Raw genomic sequence first — 21761 nt, 5'->3', positions numbered from 1 at the left:
TAAACCATAAAGAGGCTCTCAGTAAAACTAAATAGACATTTTACTGGTGAAACTCTCGCTGATTAAATGAAGGTCCCTTAATGTTTGCTAGGGCAATGGGTTGTTTTTTCTTTCTTCTAAATATTTAGCTTTTTGTTGAACGCTTGAAAGTTTCTTGGATACTGATTTATTTTGGTCTGTGTGCAGTCTAATACACATCACTGCCCGTCTCTGCCACACCCACCCATTCTACTTCTGAAGTGTTTATCTTTCTAGGTTCCAATACACTCATTACCGTAGAGACCAACTCCCATGGCAGTTCCACTGTCCCTCTCATCTGATGTTAAACACCAAGTTACAGCCCTCCCACCCTTTCCTGGTATGTTAGACACTAACGGGTATGTTTTGCACCATCTGTTTGCACGTTCATTTCTCCCCATACTTTATCTTGCCCTGTGTTCCTTGGAACCGAAAGACAGATGGAGAAGGAAAAACAATAAATGAGTTGGTGTTAATGAATGTCATCACAAACCGTTGCTTGCTCAATGCATTCCTGGATCTCAATGGATTTGAGCTTCACAGACAAGCTTCAAAATTATACAAATACCAGGAATGAGTGCCTGGGTTGAAGTGCTGTTTTCAATTGTTTCCTGGACTTGGTATCTTTTAGACCACCACAGGTGCTGTTCATGTGGCTAGAACCCAACTTTGAGAACTACCTGTGACATCCATATCTCCAGATGGGATGCGGCCTCTGAACCCTCTCATCTGTTCTGCAGCCGGAGAATATGGGGGTAGGATGTGCCCTGTCCCATGAGTGGAGGGTGCTTTGCAGACTGCATTAGTGTCCAGGCTCACACTTTCCCTGCACTCTCCAAGCACATGAAAAGTCCCAGTACTTTTTCCTATAAGATTTCGGTAATAGGATTCGCAAATGTTTCTACTGTAACAGCTGTGTGAATTCTTGCTAACATGCACATGTTGGTCATTGATACATGTAGTGGTGTAGTTGTGTGCTCATACTTTAGCTAATGGACATTACATGCACGAATGCAATATGAACTAGGACTCTGATTGAAATAGCCTAGGTTGACATTGTCTTGGATGACCTTGAGGTCACCTTGATGACTGGAAGACACGTTGCAGGATGGGACAGGGGTCTGATGGATGGCCTGGAATGCTCAACACCTTCGGGTTCAGTCAAATATTCAAATAAGAAATTACGAAGGGGCGATGATTTGGAATTCAGGAATTCTGAGGGCTATAGATTCCCATTTAATGTTTCATTGGAACTGTGTCGAAAATAAATTCCAAAGAAAACATTCCTGATTTGACATTGCCACTCAATCACTGCACAGTCCTCTTGGAATTTGCAACTTGTGTGGTGCACCTATTGTGTTTAGAGAGGCCTGTCTGGATGTGTGATTCATTTACTTAGACCATGCAGACCGTTCCCTGGTTTTGTTGTATGTTTTTGTCATTATCATGCTTCACATTGAAAAATTGGAACCATTTATTTGATTGTCAAAAAGGACTTTTCAAAACACCAAGTTGACTGACTACCCAAGTACAGTTAGTGTAGTATTCAAGCTGCAGGCAGGATGCCCATATAATTCACTTTCTCCCCTGCTCTGATGACTCTTGGAGCTAAAAAGAGATGAATAGTGGAGAATACCATGACACCACTTCTGCATTGTTACGGTGTACAGTGTTGCCCCCCAGGTATAGACGCTCATAACCTTGTAATTAGCTCTATTCATTCCTGTACCAAAACTGGAGAGAATGTGAGCTGAAGCCACTTTCCTTTCTCTATCTACTTGTTGTATATCCAAAGGGTGGAGTTCAGATGCAGACCCGGGCAAGTGTTGACTGGTGCGACTTTAGACTTCCCCTCTACCAAAAGCAAGATTGTCAAAAGAAACCCATTGTCCTGAGGAACATGTTGCACTGAAAGCTTTGGAAAGTCGATAAGCACAGTAATTTTTCCCCAAAGCCTTTGTCTGAAACATACCATTCAGACTTGCAGAAGGCCAGGGGGTTTGGATTACTCCCTCCATCACTCTTAAATTTGGACCCCTACAAATCATCCTGGCTAGACAATCTGGACCCTCTCTTACTAAAATTATCTGCCGAAATTGTTGCAACCCCTATTACTAGCCTGTTCAACCTCTCTTTCGTATCGTCTGGGATTCCCATAGATTGGAAAGCTGCCGCGGTCATCCCCCTCTTCAAAGGGGGATACACTCTAGACCCAAACTGCTACAGACCTATATCTATTCTACCCTGCCTTTCTAAGGTCTTCGAAAGCCAAGTTAACAAACAGATCACCGACCATTTCGAATCCCACCGTACCTTCTCCGCTATGCAATCTGGTTTCAGACCTGGTCATGGGTGCACCTCAGCCACGCTCAAGGTCCTAAACGATATCATAACTGCCATCGATAAGAGACATTACTGTGCAGCCGTATTCATCGACCTGGCTAAGGCTTTCGACCTTGTCAATCACAACATTCTTATTGGCAGACTCAACAGCCTTGGTTTCTCAAATGATTGCCTCGCCTGGTTCACCAACTACTTCTCTGATAGAGTTCAGTATGTCAAATCGGAGGGCCTGTTGTCCGCACATCTGGCAGTCTCTATGGGGGTGCCACAGGGTTCAATTCTTGGGCCGACTCTCTTCTCTGTATACATCAATGATGTCGCTCTTGCTGCTGGTGAGTTTCTGATCCACCTCTACGCAGACGACACCATTCTGTATACTTCTGGCCCTTCTTTGGACACTGTGTTAACAACCCTCCAGACGAGCTTCAATGCCATACAACTCTCCTTCCGTGGCCTCCAACTGCTCTTCAATACAAGTAAAACTAAATGCATGCTCTTCAACCGATCGCTGCCTGCACCTGCCCGCCCGTCCAGCATCACTACTCTGGACGGTTCTGACTTGTGGACAACTATGTGGAAAAAATATGTGGACAACTATAAATACCTAGGTGTCTGGTTAGACTGTAAACTCTCCTTCCAGACTCACATCAAACATCTCCAATCCAAAGTTACATCTAGAATTGGCTTCCTATTTCGCAACGAAGCATCCTTCACGCATGCTGCCAAACATACCCCTGTAAATCTGACCATCCTATTGATCCTCGACTTCGGCGATGTCATTTACAAAATAGCCCCCATTACCCTACTCAATAAACTGGATGTAGTCTATCACAGTGCCATCCGTTTTGTCACCAAAGCCCCATATACTACCCACCACTGCGACCTGTATGCTCTCGTTGGCTGGCCCTCGCTTCATACTCGTCGCCAAACCCACTGGCTCCAGGTCATCTACAAGACCCTGCTAAGTAAAGTCCCCCCCTATCTCAGCTCACTGGTCACCATAGCAGCACCCACCTATAGCACGCGCTCCAGCAGGTATATCTCTCTGGTCACCCCCAAAGCCAATTCCTCCTTTGGCCGTCTCTCCTTCCAGTTCTCTGCTGCCAATGGCTGGAACGAACTACAAAAATCTCTGAAACTGGAAACACTTATCTCCCTCACCTAGCTTTAAGCACCAGCTGTCAGAGCAGCTCACAGATCACTGCACCTGTACATAGCCCATCTATAATTTAGCCCAAACAACTACCTCTTCCCCTACTGTATTTATTTATTTTATTTATTTTGCTCCTTTGCACCCCATTATTTCTATTTCTACTTTGCACTTTCTTCTACTACAAATCTACCATTCCAGTGTTTTTCTTGCTATATTGTATTTACTTTGCCACCGTGGCCTTTTCTTGCCTTTACCTCCCTTATCTCACCTCATTTGCTCACATTATATATAGACATATTTTTCTACTGTATTATTGACTGTATGTTTGTGTAACTCTGTGTTGTTGTATGTTGTCGAACTGCTTTGCTTTATCTTGGCCAGGTCGCAATTGTAAATGAGAACTTGTTCTCAACTTGCCTACCTGGTTAAATAAAGGTTAAATAAAAGAAAAGAAAAAATATTCTTCTTCTCAAGGAGGGGGAATGAGAAAATGTTTGAGGGTTCAACTCAGCTTGTGTGAAAGACTTTGTCATCATACTGTGGAGCGAGTTTACACAACTGAATTCTTACATTTGGGGATGCACGTTATGTCGGTAAGCATATCGGAATCGGACGCTATTAGCTAAAAATGGCAACATCGGTATCAGCCAGATGTCTAGTTTAATGCCGATGTGCAAAACCGATGTCAAAGCTGCGTACCTATATAACGTAGGTAGATGACGTAATGACGCCATGACAAATACAGATCTACATAGAACAAAATCAGAAAAATACTAAGTGCACACTTCCAACAACTAAACAAGTTTAAGTCGAGTAAGAAAATTTCAGCAAGACAACTCAAAGGTGAAATCCATTAACGCCAAGATAATGAAATTCATTGCCCTTGACAATCAACCGTTCTCTGTCGTGGATGATGTTGGCTTTCACCGACTAGTTGAGGACCTCGAGCACCACTCCCAAGTAGGCACTATTGTTCAGATGTTGCCCTACCGGAGTTAAAGTATTGTTGAAACGCACATCCATGAGCTACTTACTATGGGCGTCACTGCTATTAGCTTCACGACTGACATTTGGAATAGGGATGTCAGCCCCATGAGCATGCTGAGTCTGACAGCACAGAGGGTCAACGAGGATTTTGTACTGAGGAAAGACGTATGCTCAACAATGTGCTGGTTCTCATACCGCTGCTGCCATTTCAATAGCTTTTGAGAACATGTTTGAAATTTGGAAACACGAACACACTCCTAGCTCCATTCGAACAACTGACTGGAGAAATAAGCTCATCAACTGCGTCTGCAGCAGACGTGATACCCTCTGTCATGGCATTGAAACACCTGCTCAACAAAACTTCCGACACAGACCATGGGGTTAAAACTTGCAAAAGTGCTCTACAAGAGGCTGTGAACAAGCGATTCAGTGGCATTCTCTCAGAGCCTCTTTACTGAGTCGCCACCATGCTCGATGCTAGGTACAAGGATCGCTACTTCGACGAAGACAAGAAACAGGGTTTATGTGAGATGTTAGACACAGCTGGACAAGATGGAAACAGACACAGTGACAGTGCGCACCGAGGAAGAGAGGACACAGACAGACAGAGCTGAAACTTCACTGCTTGACATGTATGATGAAATCCTCATTGAGACTGAACAAATAAACAACGAAACAGCACAGCAAGTAAGTGAAAGAAATAGATTTTGATTATGTTTTGCTGGTAATAGGGACATACGTAAATGCCAACAAAATAACTTTTTGGTGTGTGTGTGTGTGTGTGTGTGTGTGTGTGTGTGTGTGTGTGTGTGTGTGTGTGTGTGTGTTTGTTTCAACTATTTAACTGTACTAGAATTCTTAAAAGGCCGCTAAAATGTTAAATATCGGTATCCGGGTTTTTTTTTAAGGAAAATAGTGCATATCGCTGCATCCCTACTTAAATTCCTATAAAATATGAGTTTGTTCAGAGCCCACTTTTCAGTCAGAGCTGGCCAGGTAGTTAACCTCACTCAACAGTAGGGCTGGCAATTGCCAGGGAACCTGAAAATACGATATTATCACAATACTTAGTTGCCGATACGATATGTATTGTGATTTTATTGCTATTGATGTTCCAAACATATTGCTCACCATACGTATGTTTGCTTCAGAGGGACAGTAGAAAGGCGTTAGAAACGTTTTGACCAGTCATGGAAATAAAAGTGCTAAAAATAAATTGTCTCCCTATTTAAAAAGAAGATGGAGAACACGCTATGAAGGAAAAATAGTTTGGTGCAGGTACAGCCAACTAGAACAAAAATAATATTGCAATATTGTCAAAACGATATGATATATCGTCAAATAATATCCTGATATGTAACTTTATTGGGTTTTTTTTCTTCTCCCACCATCACTACTCAACAGCCATTTCCAATTGGCCACTGCCCTATGGAGTGTCTCGTTATTGGCTACTAAGTTTATTTGTCGATAGGGTCTTTAATGTTTAGGATGGGGATGTTCTGTACGGTCTCTGTCTCACGGCCTCCAGTCTCTGCCATCATTAAACGCTCCTGATTATTGTGAGATAGCCTGCTTCAAGTCAAGCAGTAAAACAAAGCACAGGCATTTCAGCTTTTATAAGCTGGGATCTTGTCCATGGCCGAGAGAAATGCTCCTCTCTGTCTTTTGAGAAAATACTTTACACGTCTCCTCCTTTGGCTCTGCCTTTTAGATGTTTTTCCTCTTTTCTCCCCTAATCCCAACCCAAATTACCAAACGTCAGTTTGCAGTTTATAAATATACAGTAGCAACCTTATACAGTTGGCCTTAGTAATTGGCTCATTTTATCTCAGGAAAAAAAAGGTACTCAGCTGTGGATGGTTTTAGCAGATGGTGCAGTTGACAAATGCAAGTTGAAGGATAGCGTAACAAAGGATATTTCAGGGAAAGTACAGAAGGGAGGAGTGCTAATCAGTGGTTGTAAATTCAAAGACACCTGCTGGTACCTGTGGCTGCAATCATGACTTGAGCTGTATAGACCATGAGATAACCCAATACTAGTGTAGTCAAATCAAATTAAATTGTATTAGTCACATGCGCCGAATACTACAGGTATTCACCTTACAGTGAAATGCTTACTTAAGAGCCCCTAACCAACAATGCAGTTTAAAAAAAAATGTGAGTAAGAATAAGAAATAAAAGTAACAAGTAATTAAAGAGCAGCAGTAAAATAACAATAGCGAGACTATACACAGGTGGTACCGGTACAGAGTCAATGTGTGGGGGCACCGGTTAGTTGAGGTAATATGTACATGTAGGTAGAGTTATTAAAGTGACTATGCATAGATGATAACAACAGAGAGCAGCAGCGGTGTAAAAGGGGGGGCAAAGCAAATAGTCTGGGTAGCCATTTGATTAGATGTTCAGGAGTCTTGGGGGTAGAAGCTGTTTAGAAGCCTCCTGGACCTAGACTTGGCGCTCCGGTACCGCTTGCCGGGCGGTAGCAGAGAGAACAGTCTATGACTAAGGTGGCTGGAGTCTTTGACAATTTTTAGGGCCTTCCTCTGACACCGCCTGGTATAGAGGTCCTGGTTGGCAGGAAGCTTGGCCCCAGTGATGTACTGGGCCGTACGCACTACCCTCTGTAGTGCCTTGCGGTCGGAGCCCGAGCAGTTGCCATACCAGGCAGTGATGCAACCAGTCAGGATGCTCTCGATGGTGCAGCTGTAGAACCTTTTGAGGATCTGAGGACCCATGCCAAATCTTTTCAGTCTCCTGAGGGGGAATAGGTTTTGTTGTGCCCTCTTCATGACTGTCTTTGTGTGCTTGGACCATGTTAGTTTGTTAGTGATGTGGACACCAAGGAACTTGAAGCTCTTAACCTGCTCCACTACAGCCCCATCGATGAGAATGGGGACGTGCTCGGTCCTCTTTTCCCTGTAGTCCACAATCATCTCCTTTGTCTTGATCACGTAGAGCGAGAGGTTTTTATCCTGGCACCACACTGCCAGGTCTCTGACTTCCTCCCTATAGGCTGTCTCATCGTTGTCGGTGATCAGGCCTACCACTGTTGTGTCATTGGCGAGCTTAATGATGGTGTTGGAGACGTGCCTGGCCGTGCAGTCATGAGTGAACAGGGAGTACAGGAGGGGACTGAGAACGCACCCCTGAGGGGCCCCTGTGTTGAGAATCAGCGTGGCGGATGTGTTGTTACCTACCCTTACCACCTGGGGTGCGGCCCGTCAGGAAGTCCAGGATCCAGTTGCAGAGGGAGGTGTTTAGTCCCAGGATCCATTGACTACATCAGCTAGGTTTAAATGTGTTTTTGCTCAAGGCTGATCATGTACTGGTCAGATGGAGAATAATACCTTTGTATTTGCAGGTTGTTTGCCTAATACTGTCAATCTGCCTAATTTGCCCCAGGGGCAATTGACCTATGGAGCTTGATTAAATTACCCGTAAGTCTTTGCTGAAACTTTGCATCAGGAAGTGAGTCACCTATTCCTAAAACTCCCTTTGTTCTAAATGAGAAGACCTGCTCTGAGTGCCGTGGCTCTGCCAGCCTGTCTTGATTGAGGCGGCTGGTATAGAGTGACACAGATACAATTTTCCACTGTGTTGGGACAGGGCAGTGTGTATAGTATAGATCTGATGGTTTTCCTCTAAATTAATAGAGCACAAGCGATCAAATAACCAGAAATACATTGTCTGACGTTAGGCCTGGTATACATTCCATATGAACCACACTATTAATGGTTACTTTAGATCACATTGTCTACGGGATATAAATGCAGCCGCCAGAGTTGATGTGGAAACCTGCAGATGGAGGGCATGCTGTGCTGCAGTGAGCAGTAAGCACTGTACAGGGACATGCACATATTGAATCTGCTTTCAACCCCCTCATGTATATCCCATATTGTGGCGATGAGTGGTTACAGTGTTCTTTGTTCAACATTGACGGATTAAACCCACAATTAAGTGAGAGGAAAACAGTGCAGGAAGTTTTTATGCCCACCCTAACCCTCCTAACTGTGATTAGACCCTCTGGATAAGAACAGCATATGCTGGGAGGGAGGCTTAATTGGCCATTAAATAGGGAAATTATGTAGGGCCTGGAGTCTGGCTTGTTAGCCCGAATCAGCCACAAGACAACCAAGACACAGGGGAGGATTACTGTCCACAATATCAGGGGGAATGGGCACTGCACATTGCAGAATGTCAACCCAACATCATTCTTTGCTATTTGCTACATTATTAGAAGAGCAGATCTGTCTTGTTCTGCCAAGCCACAAGCTGGCCTGTGGGCTGTGGGGCTGGTTCCTTATGAGTCTGCAGGGTGGGTTTGTAACACTGCTGTTATATCCATTCAGTCCATTCAAATCCCAGCCTGGGTCCTCACTGAATGCAGCCCCAGTTAACAAGGCTGTCTTCATGCAAACAAAGATGTCAGAGAAGTTCGCCAAATGTGTTGATCTCTGAAAGGACGTTCCCATTCTTTCAACTTTCAATGACTTTATTTACACCTGACCAATGAATGTCATTTGCCTTTCAGATATCTGTTGGCTTTATAACATTATTGCTTATACTGTACATGTGAGTGTTTCTTGCTTGTGCTGTACATTCTTCCAAATCTGCAGGCGAAACCTAAATGTTCCCGTCATACCATTCAGGTCAGCTTAACATCCAAAGGGGAAGTGGGTGATCTGGAGAAGAGAATAGAGAAATGTTCTCCTCTCTCCTTTCTCTCTTGCTTTCTCCATTTATCTCTGCCGGTCAGTCCGCTGCTTTTTCATTGGGCCAGTTGGAAGTCTTTAATCATGTTCCTATTAAGGCTCCTTCCTTCCCTGGCAGAGGCCAGTAATTGGACTAGAGTAATTGGGGTATCCGCTGGCCCATCCCGGCCTATTACATTAATGTGATCCCAGGGAAGGCTGACGCGGCAGGCGGCTCCTCTTCCCCTGATTAGGGAGTCTGGAGGTGGTCCAGACCAGGGGCTGCGGGGGTGAAGGTTTGTTTAAGACTTAGGGGTTAATGGCTAATAGCTTCCCCTGTGGTTACCACTGATATCCACTAGTTCTGTAGAGAATACCCCCAGCACTGGATATGGGCCTTAAATGGCGGTTTTCAGCATGATACAAATAGACTGCCGTAGATTTCCCCTCCATCTCCTCATAGATTAATAACCTCTTAAGGATCAGACCCTTTTTTTAGCTGCCCTTTAAGGATAGGTGTTGAAACCTTGAGGTTGATTAAAAGAGTAGTTTGACCCAAAAAGGAGAAGACAGAACTATCCTCTTTTCTTTCCTCCCATCTTGTGGAGGTGCAGCAGCTTTCACTCAATGGCAGGTTCAGTCCTGGCACGCAGGGGCATCGTGGGTCACTGCCATGGAACAGAAAGCCTGAATGTTTTCCTCTATCCCATCTGACCTGGCTTCTTAACTCTGGCTACTGGTTTTATGAGCTGGTTAATGAGACCCTTCCACTGCTTCTGCCAGCCAGGGAAGTTTCTATTGCATTCAGACCACGTTTTCCACATTTTGTTATGTTACAGCTTTATTCTAAAATTGATTAAATACACGTTTTACCTCAATCTACACACAATAAACCATGATGACAAAGCAAAAACAGGTTTAGACATTTTTGCAAATTTTTATATATACATTTTTTTTAAATACCTTATTTACGTAAGTATTCAGACCCTTTGCTATGAGACTCGAAATTGAGCTCAGGTTCATCCTGTTTTCATTGATCATCCTTGAGATGTTTCTACAACTTCATTGGAGTCTGCTTGAGGTAAATGTAATTGATTGGACATGATTTGGAAAGGCACACACCTGTCTATATAAGGTCCCACAGTTGACAGTGCATGTCAGAGCAAAACCCAAGCCATGAGGTCGAAGGAATTGTCTGTAGAGCTCCGAGAGAGGATTGTCGAGACACAGATCTGGTGAAGTGTACCAGAAAATGTCTGCAGCATTGAATGTCCTCAAAAACACAGTGGCCTCTATCATTCTTAAATGGAAGAAGTTTGGAACCACCAAGACTCTGGCCACTCTTCCGTCTGGCAGAGTGGCCAGACGGAAGCCACTCCTCAGTAAAAGGCACATGACAGCTTGGAGTTTGCAGGCACCTATTGGCACCTAAAGGACTTTCAGATCATGAGAAACAAGATTCTCTGGTCTGATGAAACCAAGATTGAACTCTTTGGCCTGAATGCCAAGCGTCACATCTAGAGGAAACCTGGCACCATCCCTACGGTGAAGCATGGCGATGTTTTCAGCGGCAAGGACTGGAAGACTAGTCAGGATCAAGGGAAAGATGAACGCAGCAAAGTACAGTGAGATCCTTAATGAAAACCCTGTGGGATATCCAGACTGCACCTCTCACAACTAATTGTGCACATAAGTATACTGTATAATAGGGCAGTCTAATTGAAAAGGAAAAAGTGCTGCTGTTTCATTCGTCTCCTTTGTGGTGCAGTGAATCTAGGGATGGACTGTATCCTACCAGTTATTATAGATGGTGACAAGGGGAATGAGATGAGTGTGTCAGATGTCAGAGTGCAGATGTGAAGCGACCAGTGAGAGAATGTTCTTCTGTGGTTATTCACTTGGGGAGATAGAGTTATGTCCTCATAGCACAAATAAAATCTGTCGTAAGGCCAGCAGTCTGCGATGTCCTTCCCATAACTCTACAGTACATCTACAGGATTGATAGAATGTTAATGAGCAGCAGAAAAGCCCAGGCAAAATTGGTATGTTCTGCCGCCCTCAATTGTAACAATGTGAACAGACAAACCACCAGGATGCTCCAATGATCTTCAGTATTTTGTGTCTTTTGAATGGATCAGTTGTTTTGAAACTGTACACAAACCAGTGCTGTTGAGCTCTGTCAACTATGATAGCCATTATTGCGCTGCAGAGTTGAGAGACTGGATGTGAATGTGCTGGATGGATGCCAGTCTTCAAGTGTCCATGTAGGGCTCCTGATATCCCATTCATAGACACTAAACTTCCTTTAGCACCTATTGATAAAGGTATCTCCTTCCCATGCAAATTTTGCTAACCCTTTACACTCGTGCCTGTATATGGGTTCAAAATGGCAGATTTGGGCACTGGTACACGCCTAAATTGGAATGCAGTGGCTGTACAGTAACATGCTATGCATAACGTCAGTTAGTCCTAAAAATGAGCAGTTTTGTCAGACAACACAATGTCACAGATGTCTCAAGTTTTGAGGGAGTGTGCAATTGGCATGCTTACTGCAGGAATGTCCACCAGAGCTGTTGCCAGAGAATTTAATGTAAATTTCTCTACCATAAGCCGCCTCCAATGTCATTTTTTGTGAAGAAAATTCGCCGCACCACACGCACCTGAATACACGCATGACTCCTTTCTATGCACACCAAAATTACTAACTGTTTCTCTGAATTGCATCGTGAAGCCTAAAACTGTAATATCATATTTTATAACTTAGCTAGTCATGTTGGCAATAGAACAGGCTTTCAAATGGTGCCCACCTGACAAAGATTACGATTTCTAATGGACATTTTTGATTGCGTAAACAACGGTAATTGTGTGATGGCGGGGATGCAGAGTTGTGTTCCAAACAAACAACTACTAAGTGTGTTTGCTCTAGTTCCTCAACAGCAGTCTCAAGTTTTGAGACTCTATGTTTAGCTAGAAGAGCTAAAAAAAACATCTTATAGTTAAACTCTTCTTTGAGTCATAAAAGTGCATTGAAATTGTTTAGGAACTGTGTGGCCACTAGGAGACACCAGTTAATCCTCACTCAAACGCTTGTACCTTTTTTTTTGTCTTATGTTTTACCTACCCCACATTTTCCAGGAATATTATTATCATTTTACTGAATGTATCCAGAGTATTCTCAGATTTCGTTATCAACAAATGCAGCGAAAAGTACAGTAAATGTAATATGCACAATAAGTTAATTTAACAGTTGAATGTTTGGATTCAGTCTTGTGTCAGGTGAACTGTTGCGTCCTCACCTCTAATAATTTACCCATAATCTGCTAACTGTTCCCTATCAATTACTACCATGCTTATGCATATGTTTTTCATACAGTATTTCCTCTGTAAGAAACATTATAAAAGCCATATCCATATAATCCAATTCCCACGAGTGTAAAGGGTTTAGATGCATCGCTTCCGGTACTTTTTTGGAAACATAAGGAATGTACAGTGCCTTTCATATCAGCAAGAATTATAATTTTTTAAATTATAAATGACTACACAGCTGTTATAGGGTTAGTGTTCCCACACGGCCATATCTCCATGTTACAGTGCTTGTTTATGGAAGACAGAGGTGACCACCTGTGCTAATTAGCTGTCTAGCGTGTGCGAACACCTGTGTGTAAGTTACACTCGAGAGGAAGTGTAGTTCGTCGTCAGGAGGCACACAGCTGTATGGATCTGTGCAAAACTGCTACAGTAAGTGTTTCTGTTTTATTTGAAAGATTATTTATTGCTGACATGAAAGATAAGGGCCTTAATTATTGACATTTCTAAAACAGAACATTGCAATTGTAGTCCACCGTTAAGCGGTGCTTATAGTTGAGGACCCTTGGACAAGAGCTATCTAGAGCAAGGTCCCTGAGAGAGCTGAGCTGTGCTATAGGACCTACTGTAGGAGACTGGCTAGACAAACACAAATTCTAGAGCTAAGCTCTTTACACACTTCAATGATGTCTAAACCTGAATGTGGGAATTCAGAGAGAAAGGGGCGATGAGTTGGGATTCATGACTTTGTTCTGCAATGATTTGTAAGGCTTTCTTCTTGGCCTCCTCTCCACTGCCTTCCTCTGTCTGTGCTAGAACCACACATCCAAAACAAACCCATTCCAGAAGGAAGGGGTTCATGTTGACACTGCCCATTATCACGCTTCTGGAATGAGACTGCATTTTGGGGGTTTAACAATGGTGAACATGTTTTTCTATGTTTCCTTCATTAGATCCTGCAGCTTTTTCTGAAATAACTTGATAAAGTAATATGTGTTCTTTCTGTTTTAAAGTATTTCCAAATATATTCATTATTTTCAAGAGGGACGATATCCAAGCTACTTATAGCAAGACTATTAAAATAACCTCATAATAATAAGGCAAGTCAGGCGGGTGGTGGGCTTTTAGCCTTTGTGTGTGTGTGTGTGTGTGTGTGTGTGTGTGTGTGTGTGTGTGTGTGTGTGTGTTTGTGCGTGTGTGGTTTCTATATTTTGTATTTGAAAGTATGTATGTTTCTCAATAGCTTTCTTGCTCAATGGCTGTATTCCAAAATAAAAACATACTTAAACATGGCCAGTTCTCAGTTTAATTACATTGTTCTTCTTCATCTGATGTGAAGGAAATGCTAGCAGGGGCTTACAGATGTAGTTTAGCCTAGGACATCATGGCCAGGGTTGATGCACATTCAGCTTTCTGTCTTTTCTCATTGTGCAGACACAGTCCACCATATGTGCTCAAGATGGGCCCGATCACCCCCTGCTTAGTGTCCCAACCTGCCTCTCAGAGCCTGTGGCCCACATCCCCACTCATCCATCATGACCGTTCTGGAAGCCTCCCTCCTCCTTTATGCCTACCCCCAGCCTGGGATTCTCCTGTGATCTCATGTTAAGGAGAGTCTCTGCCTCTCTGCTATCACAGCCCATCAATCCTGTGTGAATGTGAGGGTCGCTGCCACGGCCAGAGGAGAGGAGCAGGGGACGACTGACGGCTCTTTGATGCCTCAGAGAGCAGGAACCGTCCATTAGAGAGAGACTGGGGGTGGCCAGGTCTGCTTTGGACAGTATATGTGGGTCTGTCTTTGGTAATATTCAGAAAGTCACCCTCAAACTGGTCTGATCTGGCAACCCTAGTGTCTAGCTTTGAGGCCTAACACACCGTGTCATATGGACTTTGGGATAAGACTCATAACTATCAACACCTGTCACTCTTTACAGACAGGCAATGCGGGATGAATGCAGGAATTTCTATAAGCTTTTACTGTAATGTAGCATACAGAGATCCACATGTGTGCTTTATAAAAATGATTCCTTGTTAGGCAGATAGTCAGAGGACAGACAGAGGATGTAGCCATCCTCACAGAACTACAGCTTGTCTAATGATATAGTATAGCACAGGGATCTACAACAGGTCGATTGCAAGCTACCAGTAGCTTGCAGCCCAACTATGAGTAGCTTGCCAAACAATTCTGAAAGTACATGCAATTTTCATGTGTTCCACCGCAAACTGTCATAAACAAATCTCACAAGTATCAGACACCGCAAGCTCTAAGCTACTATCTAATCAAGGCAACATTGAAATGATCCCACATCTGGTTAGCCACTATTGGCTAACCACTATTGGCTAACCACTATTGGCTAACACAATATCTGCCAATTAATTTCCAGCAATATTGCTCCCGTCTGTCTGTGTGGTGCGCGTGTCGATCACTCCATGTGTAGCCAGTTGATGTGATAACTGTCTTGTGGGTTTTAAGAAATACTTTCCCCGAAACCTTCTCAATTAAATGTTAGCTGCAAAGATCAGTAATAACAAACCTCATTGCATTGGCAACTTAGATGGAAAGCTGCTGAGGATGGTGGCTGACTCTATTGCCTCTCCTATCTGTCATATCTTTAATCTGAGCCTAGAGGAACATCTATTCCTCAGGCCTTGACGGAAGACAAAGTCATTCTGCTACCCAAGAGTGTTAAAGCAGCCTTTACTGGTTCTAACAGCAGACCTATCAGCTTGCTGCCAGCTCTCAGCAAACTGTTGGAAATAATTGAGTTTGACCAAATACAATGCTATTTCTCTGTAAACAAATTAACAACAGACTTTCAGCATGCTTATAGATTCACTCAACATGTACTGACAAAAATTACTGATGATTGGATGAAATAAATTAATAATAAGAATATTGTGGGAGCTGTATTGTTAGATTTCAGTGCAGCCTTTCATATTATTGACCGTAACATGTTGTTGAAAAAACATATGTGTTATGGCTTTTCAACCTCTGCCATATCGTGGATTCAGAGCAATCTATCTAATGGAACTGGGTTTTCTTTAATGGAAGCTTCTCTAATGTCAAACATGTAAAGTGTGGTGTACTGCAGGGCAGCACTCTAGGCCCTCTACTCTTTTCTATTCTTACCAATGACCTGCCACTGGCATTAAACAAAACACGTGTGTCCATGTATGCTGATGATTACAACCATATATGCATCACCAACCACAGCTAATGAAGTCACTGAAACCCTTAACAAAGAGTTGCAGTCTGTTTTTGAATGGATCGCCAGTAATAAACTGGTCCTAAATATCTTTGTAACTCTAAGGACAGACGCTGGGAGATGAGAAGCAAGTACAGGGAGTGAATGTTTAATGAATAAACAGACAGGAAACAAAACACAAATAGCGTTTGGACAAGACACATAATGACATTAATATTGACCCGGGAAAGAAACTGAGGAAGTGACAGATATAGGGGAGGTAATTAATAACGTTATTGAGTCCAGGTAATGAAGCGCTGATGGGCGTAACGATGGTGACAGGTGTGCGTAATGATAAGCAGTCTGGCGACCTCGAGTGCCAGAGAGGGGGAGCGGAAGCAGAATTGACAGTACACAGCGTTCCACCTGGGTGAGTTGGCCGAGACGCGGCATGACGAAGTGGCCGAGGTGCGAGAGCCCGATGGGGCAGACGAGGCATCCCCGGTTGCTTCGGCAGTGGCACCCGGACCTGACGTCACCAACAAAGACAATAAACAAACTCCCCGACGCTTCAAATTGTTGAGTCAGCATTCTGTAAGGACAGACGCTGGGAGACAAGAAGCAAGTACAGGGAGTGAATATTTAATGAATAAACAGACAGGAAACAAAACACGAACAGCGTCTGGACAAGGGACACATAACGACATTAATGCTGACTCGGGAAAGAAACTGACGAAGTATCAGAAATAGGGGAGGTAATTAATAACGTGATGGAGTCCAGGTGAGTCCGATAAAGCTGAGGTCTGTCTGTAATAAAGAGATTTTTTTGACCCCACATTCCAAAAAGCAAGTCCTGCAGGCTCTGGTTTTGTTATCTTGATTATTCTCTGGTCGTGTGGTCGATTGCTGCAAGGAAATACCTAGTTAAGCTGCAGCTGGCCCAGAACAGAGCAGCACGTCTTGCTTTTCATTGTAATCAGAGGGCTGATATAAATGCTATGCATGCCAGTCTCTCTTGGCTAAGAGTTGAGGAGAGACTGACTTCATCACTTCTTCTTTTTATAAGAAACATTTGTGTTGAAAATCCCAAATTGTTTGCATAGTCAACTTACAGCTCTGACACACACACTTACCCACCAGGCATGCCAAATCCAGAACAAATTCAAGTATTATATAGAGCCATTATTGCATGGAACTCCGTTCCATCTCATATTGCTCAAATGAACAGCAAACCTGGTTTCAAAAACCAGATAAAGCAACACCTCACGGCACAACGTCTCTCCCCTATTTGACCTAGATAGTTTGTGTGTATGCATTGATATGTAGGCTACGTGTGCCTTTAAAACATTTTTTATGTAGTTCTGTCCTTGAGCTGTTCTTGTCTATTAATGTTCTGTATTATGTTTTGTGTTTTGTGTAGACCACAGGAAGAGTAACTGCTGCTTTTGCTACAGCTAATGGGGATCCTAATAAAAAATACCCCAAAAAAGTAGGCTTACCTGGCAGACTTATATCATGAGTAAGTAAATTATTTCTATCTATTATTTGTTATTTGCAAACGTTGCTATGAAATTAGCAGCAGCAGTACAGACATGGCCGGCTCCAGGCATAAGCAACATAAGCAGTCGCTTAGGGCCCCTGGTCGCTATGGGGCCCCCGACCCAAAAAAACACATATTATTATATACTGTATATACAGTATTTATATAAACAGTACCAGTCAAAAGTTTGGACACACCTACTCATTATTTGTACTATTTTCAACATCAAAACTATGAAATAACACATATGGAATCATGTAGTAACCAAAAAAGTATTATTTTTGGTTCCAACCGCCATGTCTTTGTGAGACGCAGAGTAGGTAAACGGAGGATCTCCGAATGTGCGTTTCCCACCGTAAAGCATGGAGGAGGAGGTGTGATGTTGTGGGGGTGCTTTGCTGGCGACACTGATTTATTCTGAATTTAAGGCACACAACCAGCATGGCTACCACAGCATTCTGCAGCGATATGCCATCACATTTGGTTTGCGCTTAGTGGGATCATTTGTTTTCAACAGGACAATGACCCAACACATCTCCAGGCTGTGTAAGGGCTATTTGACCAAGATGGAGAGTGATGGAGTGCTGCATCAGATGACCTGGCCTCCACAATCACCTGACCTCAACCCAATTGAGATGGCTTGGGATGAGTTGGACCGCAGAGTGAAGGAAAAGCAGCCAACAAGTGCTCAGCATATGTGGGAACTTCTTCAAGACTGTTGGAAAAGCATTCCAGGTGAAGCTGGTTGAGAGAATGCCAAGATTGTGCAAAGCTGTCATCAAAACAAAGGGTGGCTACTTTGAAGAATCTCAAATATAAAATATGTTTTGATTTGTTTAATGCTTTTTTGGTTACTACATGATTCCATATGTGTTATTTCATAGTTTTGATGTCTTATTACAATGTAGAAAATAGTGAAAATAAAGAAACTCTTGAATGAGTAAATGGTAGTGTGTGTGTGTGTGTGTGTGTGTCACGTCCTGGCCAGTATAAGGTTAATTGTTTTGTAGTTTGGTCAGGGCGTGGCAGAGGGTATTTGTTTTATGTGGTTCAGGGTGGTGTGTTTTTGTTAAAAGGGTGTTTGAGTTAGTAATTCCGGGTGTTGGTTTATGTTTAGGTATTTCTATGTGGAGTCTAGTGAGTGTATGTCTATGTTTGGTTAATTGGGGTTGGGACTCTCAGTTGAAGGCAGGTGTTGTCTATCTGCCTTTGATTGAGAGTCCCATATAGTAGGGTGTGTTTGTGTTTGGTATTTGTGGGTGATTGTTCTGTGTTGAGCCTATGCTAGCCAGACTGTTTGTAGTTGTTCGTTCGTTCTTTTTGTTTTGTTATTTTGTACGTTCATTTTTTGAAGTTAATAAATTCTCAAGATGAGCATACACATACCTGCTGCGTTTTGGTCCTCCATCACCGACGACAACCGTGACAGTGTGTGTATACATACATACATACATACATGCATGCATGCATGCATGCATGCATGCATGCATACATACATACAGTTTTAAGAACTCAGTCGGGGTCTCAACATAAGGTTGAGAGTTGGAATAGTAGAATATACAAGGTGGAAGTTGTGGTTGTGCATCAGCAGTTCCTCTTGTTTTGTCAGTCAGTAGCTAGGTTTCCATCTAATTGGTGACAGATTTTCATGCAAATATTCTTAAATCTGCATAAAATCTATATGTGCATTTTCCCACCAGAGATTTGTTTCCATCAAATTGACTTGTTGCGGATAAAAGGCTGTGCGTGATGACGTGCTCCTAAAAATACTTCTTTGCTGTCAAATTCCCATGTATATAATAAAAAATACAAGTTAAATGGGTTTCCATCGCATTTTCAAGTCTACTGATTTTTTTTCTCACAACAAATGTAGAGTTAAAGAGTGTGCCCACTCTGGTATTGACATGTGCACTATAGCGAACAGCTCGTAGATACGGTGCAGGTAGGCCTATAGCCTACATGATGATTAAGGACAGAAGAGCAAGATTATTTTTATTTGATAAACGACAGCCAAACAAGCGTCTATGATCATGTCACCAGAATAAGACCCTCGATTTTGGAAAGGAGCATCAAGCTCATCACAGTGCACTTTCACCACCTTGTGAATTTCATCATAACTTATTTTGTCTGTAACCTAATAAACTGCATGCTTTACCAACTAGTCGTAGTGGGAGGACCACACAACACGTGACTCCAAGTTTACTTCCATATGATGGTTATTATATCAACATTTGCGCATAAAATCGTTTCCGACATTTCTCACAAAATGAATTTTACACACACAAAAAGATTACACCTTGTCTAGCGTATTTTGTTTTGTCAACATTTGGAACGTTTATCAACAAATGTTCTGTTTCCGTCAAGCCTGTTATGACATTTTTTCAGACGTACTTTACTCGCATAAAATTTTTTGATCGAAACCTGGTTACTGACAGTTACTGAATTAGCCATCTCCGCTAACAATTTTTTTGATTGGTAACTTAGTCTAGCCAGTTATCTAAACTTGCAGTAATTATGGCCGAATACAGACCGGGTACGCAGGGCATCCATTGATTTTGTTATTCACTCTCACTCAGATATCATTTACATGGCATAAGTCATGACATAATGTGTAGAATTGCAGGAAATAGCTTTAATACTGCAAAAATGTATCTCCACACCATGGCAAAATGGGTAGAATTGCAGGAAATGTACTTTAAAACTGCAAATATTCTTTCTGCCCCATGGCAAAATTAGTAGAATTGCATGAAATTTGACTAATTGACGTCAAATGACAACAGTTAGCGAAAGCACACACAGATAAGGCCACCAGGCTAAAGCCTTTCCTATGTATCTCCACCACCAGCAGCACTAGTGTGCAGTGTGTCTGTATCACCCTGGAGCTGGGTCCTTTTTGGTGGACATGGTGGATTCCTTCCTTTCTCACCCCTCACCAGAGGGCACCATGGGAGATTTATGGAAGGGGACAGAACACGGAGTCCTCTCAGAAGAGAAGTGGAGCGATACAGTACTGTATGTACAGTGATTGAGGCACTTAACTATGATGTTATACAGCTGTTGTCTGCAGTCTCCCTGGCTCTTCTCCATACCACTCTGTCTTCTTCTCCTGTCTCATACTGTACATCTCTCTCGCTCTCTCTTTCTCGCAATCTCTCAACCTCCCTCTCTCTCTCTCTTTACCTCCTGCTCTCTCTCTCTCGCTCTCTCGCTCTTCCTACATGCATCTTCAATACCACCACTTTTCCCCCTTCTCTTACCATGTTTGCTGATGCAGAATTTTCTGGTAAGGAACTCAACATCTGTTTTACTTTCATTAGCAGGGAACAGAACAAGCTTGACTGGCAGCCACCCCCCTCATCATCACGATCCTTTGATTATGCTGTGTTCTAGTGTTTCGTTCTCAAGGGCACAGAGTGGTAACACAAAATGGTCTTTCATAAATTCTGTACCACCAGTGGGGGCTTAATGCAGAGTATCAGGGGTTTAAATCCTAAGTGGTTTATTACGTGTGTGAGAATGTTCTCCAGCTCCCACTAGTGTTTCAACTACAACTGAGAATCTTTATCCTCAACAGTAAAATTGTCAGCTGGTTTTCATTGTGCCCCAGTCCAATGATTAATTTATTATTGATGAATAAACAACATAATTTGAGAAGGTCACCTCTCACTGTCCCCCAGGTGTAATTAGATGCAGCTGGATCACACCTGGCAAAGCTTATCACATCTCTGTCCCTCATTAATTACTTTATGAAGTATTGCGCTTTTGTTCGAACAAAAATGCTGTTACTGCGGCCCTCCAGGAGCACCCATACCCTATCCCTCTAGTCCTCAGATTCATTGTGGTGTGTGCGTGCGTGCGTGCATGTGTGTGTGAGCAGCAGGGCAACAGACATGAGGTGTCTGAGAGGAATGCCCCAGTGTGGTAGAGTCTCTCTCTCCCATGAAATGGACTGGATATGTATCCCAACACACACAACATTCAGTCAATCACTGCATTACCCATTGACTCATGGACTGGCAATGCTAGCATGTGAACTGAAGCCAGCTCACACAATCCATAACAGATGTTGAGAAATAAAGGTATTTTGTCTGTAACTCTTGGATCAAATACAGAAATTAGAGTGTTTGTTTGTGGTAAAATTAACATTGCCCCCTCTTTAAAGTGACTTGGCCATTTCAGATGAAGGGGAGGCGCCAGATGGAATTGGACACTGTGGGTTTGATATGTTGCCATAAAGCCAGGTCATAGTGAACTCTATTAATCCAATTGTTCACACATATTAAAACCAGGGGTTGGAACCTAAATTATTTTCCAATCGTTTCATTCTGAAGAGAACCACCATTTATTTTGTTCCATTCCGCTGTTCCGACCTGCAAAATAAAGTTCAGAACCGCTTCAAACCTCCAAAAAGTACCGGTTTATATTGTTTCTTTCTGTTCCTTTTTTGATCTGTGATTCAACAGTTTTTTACATTTAGCTCATTAAATTACTTCACCAATCAGTTCGGATAGAGCAGGCAAGCTAGTTGTTTACATACA

At 42.8% G+C, this 21761-nt stretch overlaps 1 protein-coding gene across 2 annotated transcripts in view; it reads left to right on the top strand.

The window, feature by feature from the left end:
- Window positions 1-21761, top strand: part of LOC115159667 (collagen alpha-1(I) chain) — a 144110-nt gene that overhangs the window by 9384 nt on the left and 112965 nt on the right. Inside the window, exon 1 of one of the 2 annotated variants that reach the window (XM_029709611.1) lies at window positions 17176-17202. The exons of the other annotated variant lie outside the window; for it this stretch is intronic. Within the exon in view, the coding sequence (XP_029565471.1) occupies window positions 17199-17202 (4 nt within the window). The 5' untranslated portion in view covers window positions 17176-17198. Of the gene's footprint in view, window positions 1-17175; window positions 17203-21761 lie in introns of those variants that run through there. 2 annotated transcript variants of the gene reach the window in all.

This window comes from Salmo trutta, chromosome 23 (assembly GCF_901001165.1).
Source record: "Salmo trutta chromosome 23, fSalTru1.1, whole genome shotgun sequence".
Taxonomy (NCBI): domain Eukaryota; kingdom Metazoa; phylum Chordata; class Actinopteri; order Salmoniformes; family Salmonidae; genus Salmo; species Salmo trutta.
This window is presented reverse-complemented; position numbering and strand designations above follow the sequence as displayed.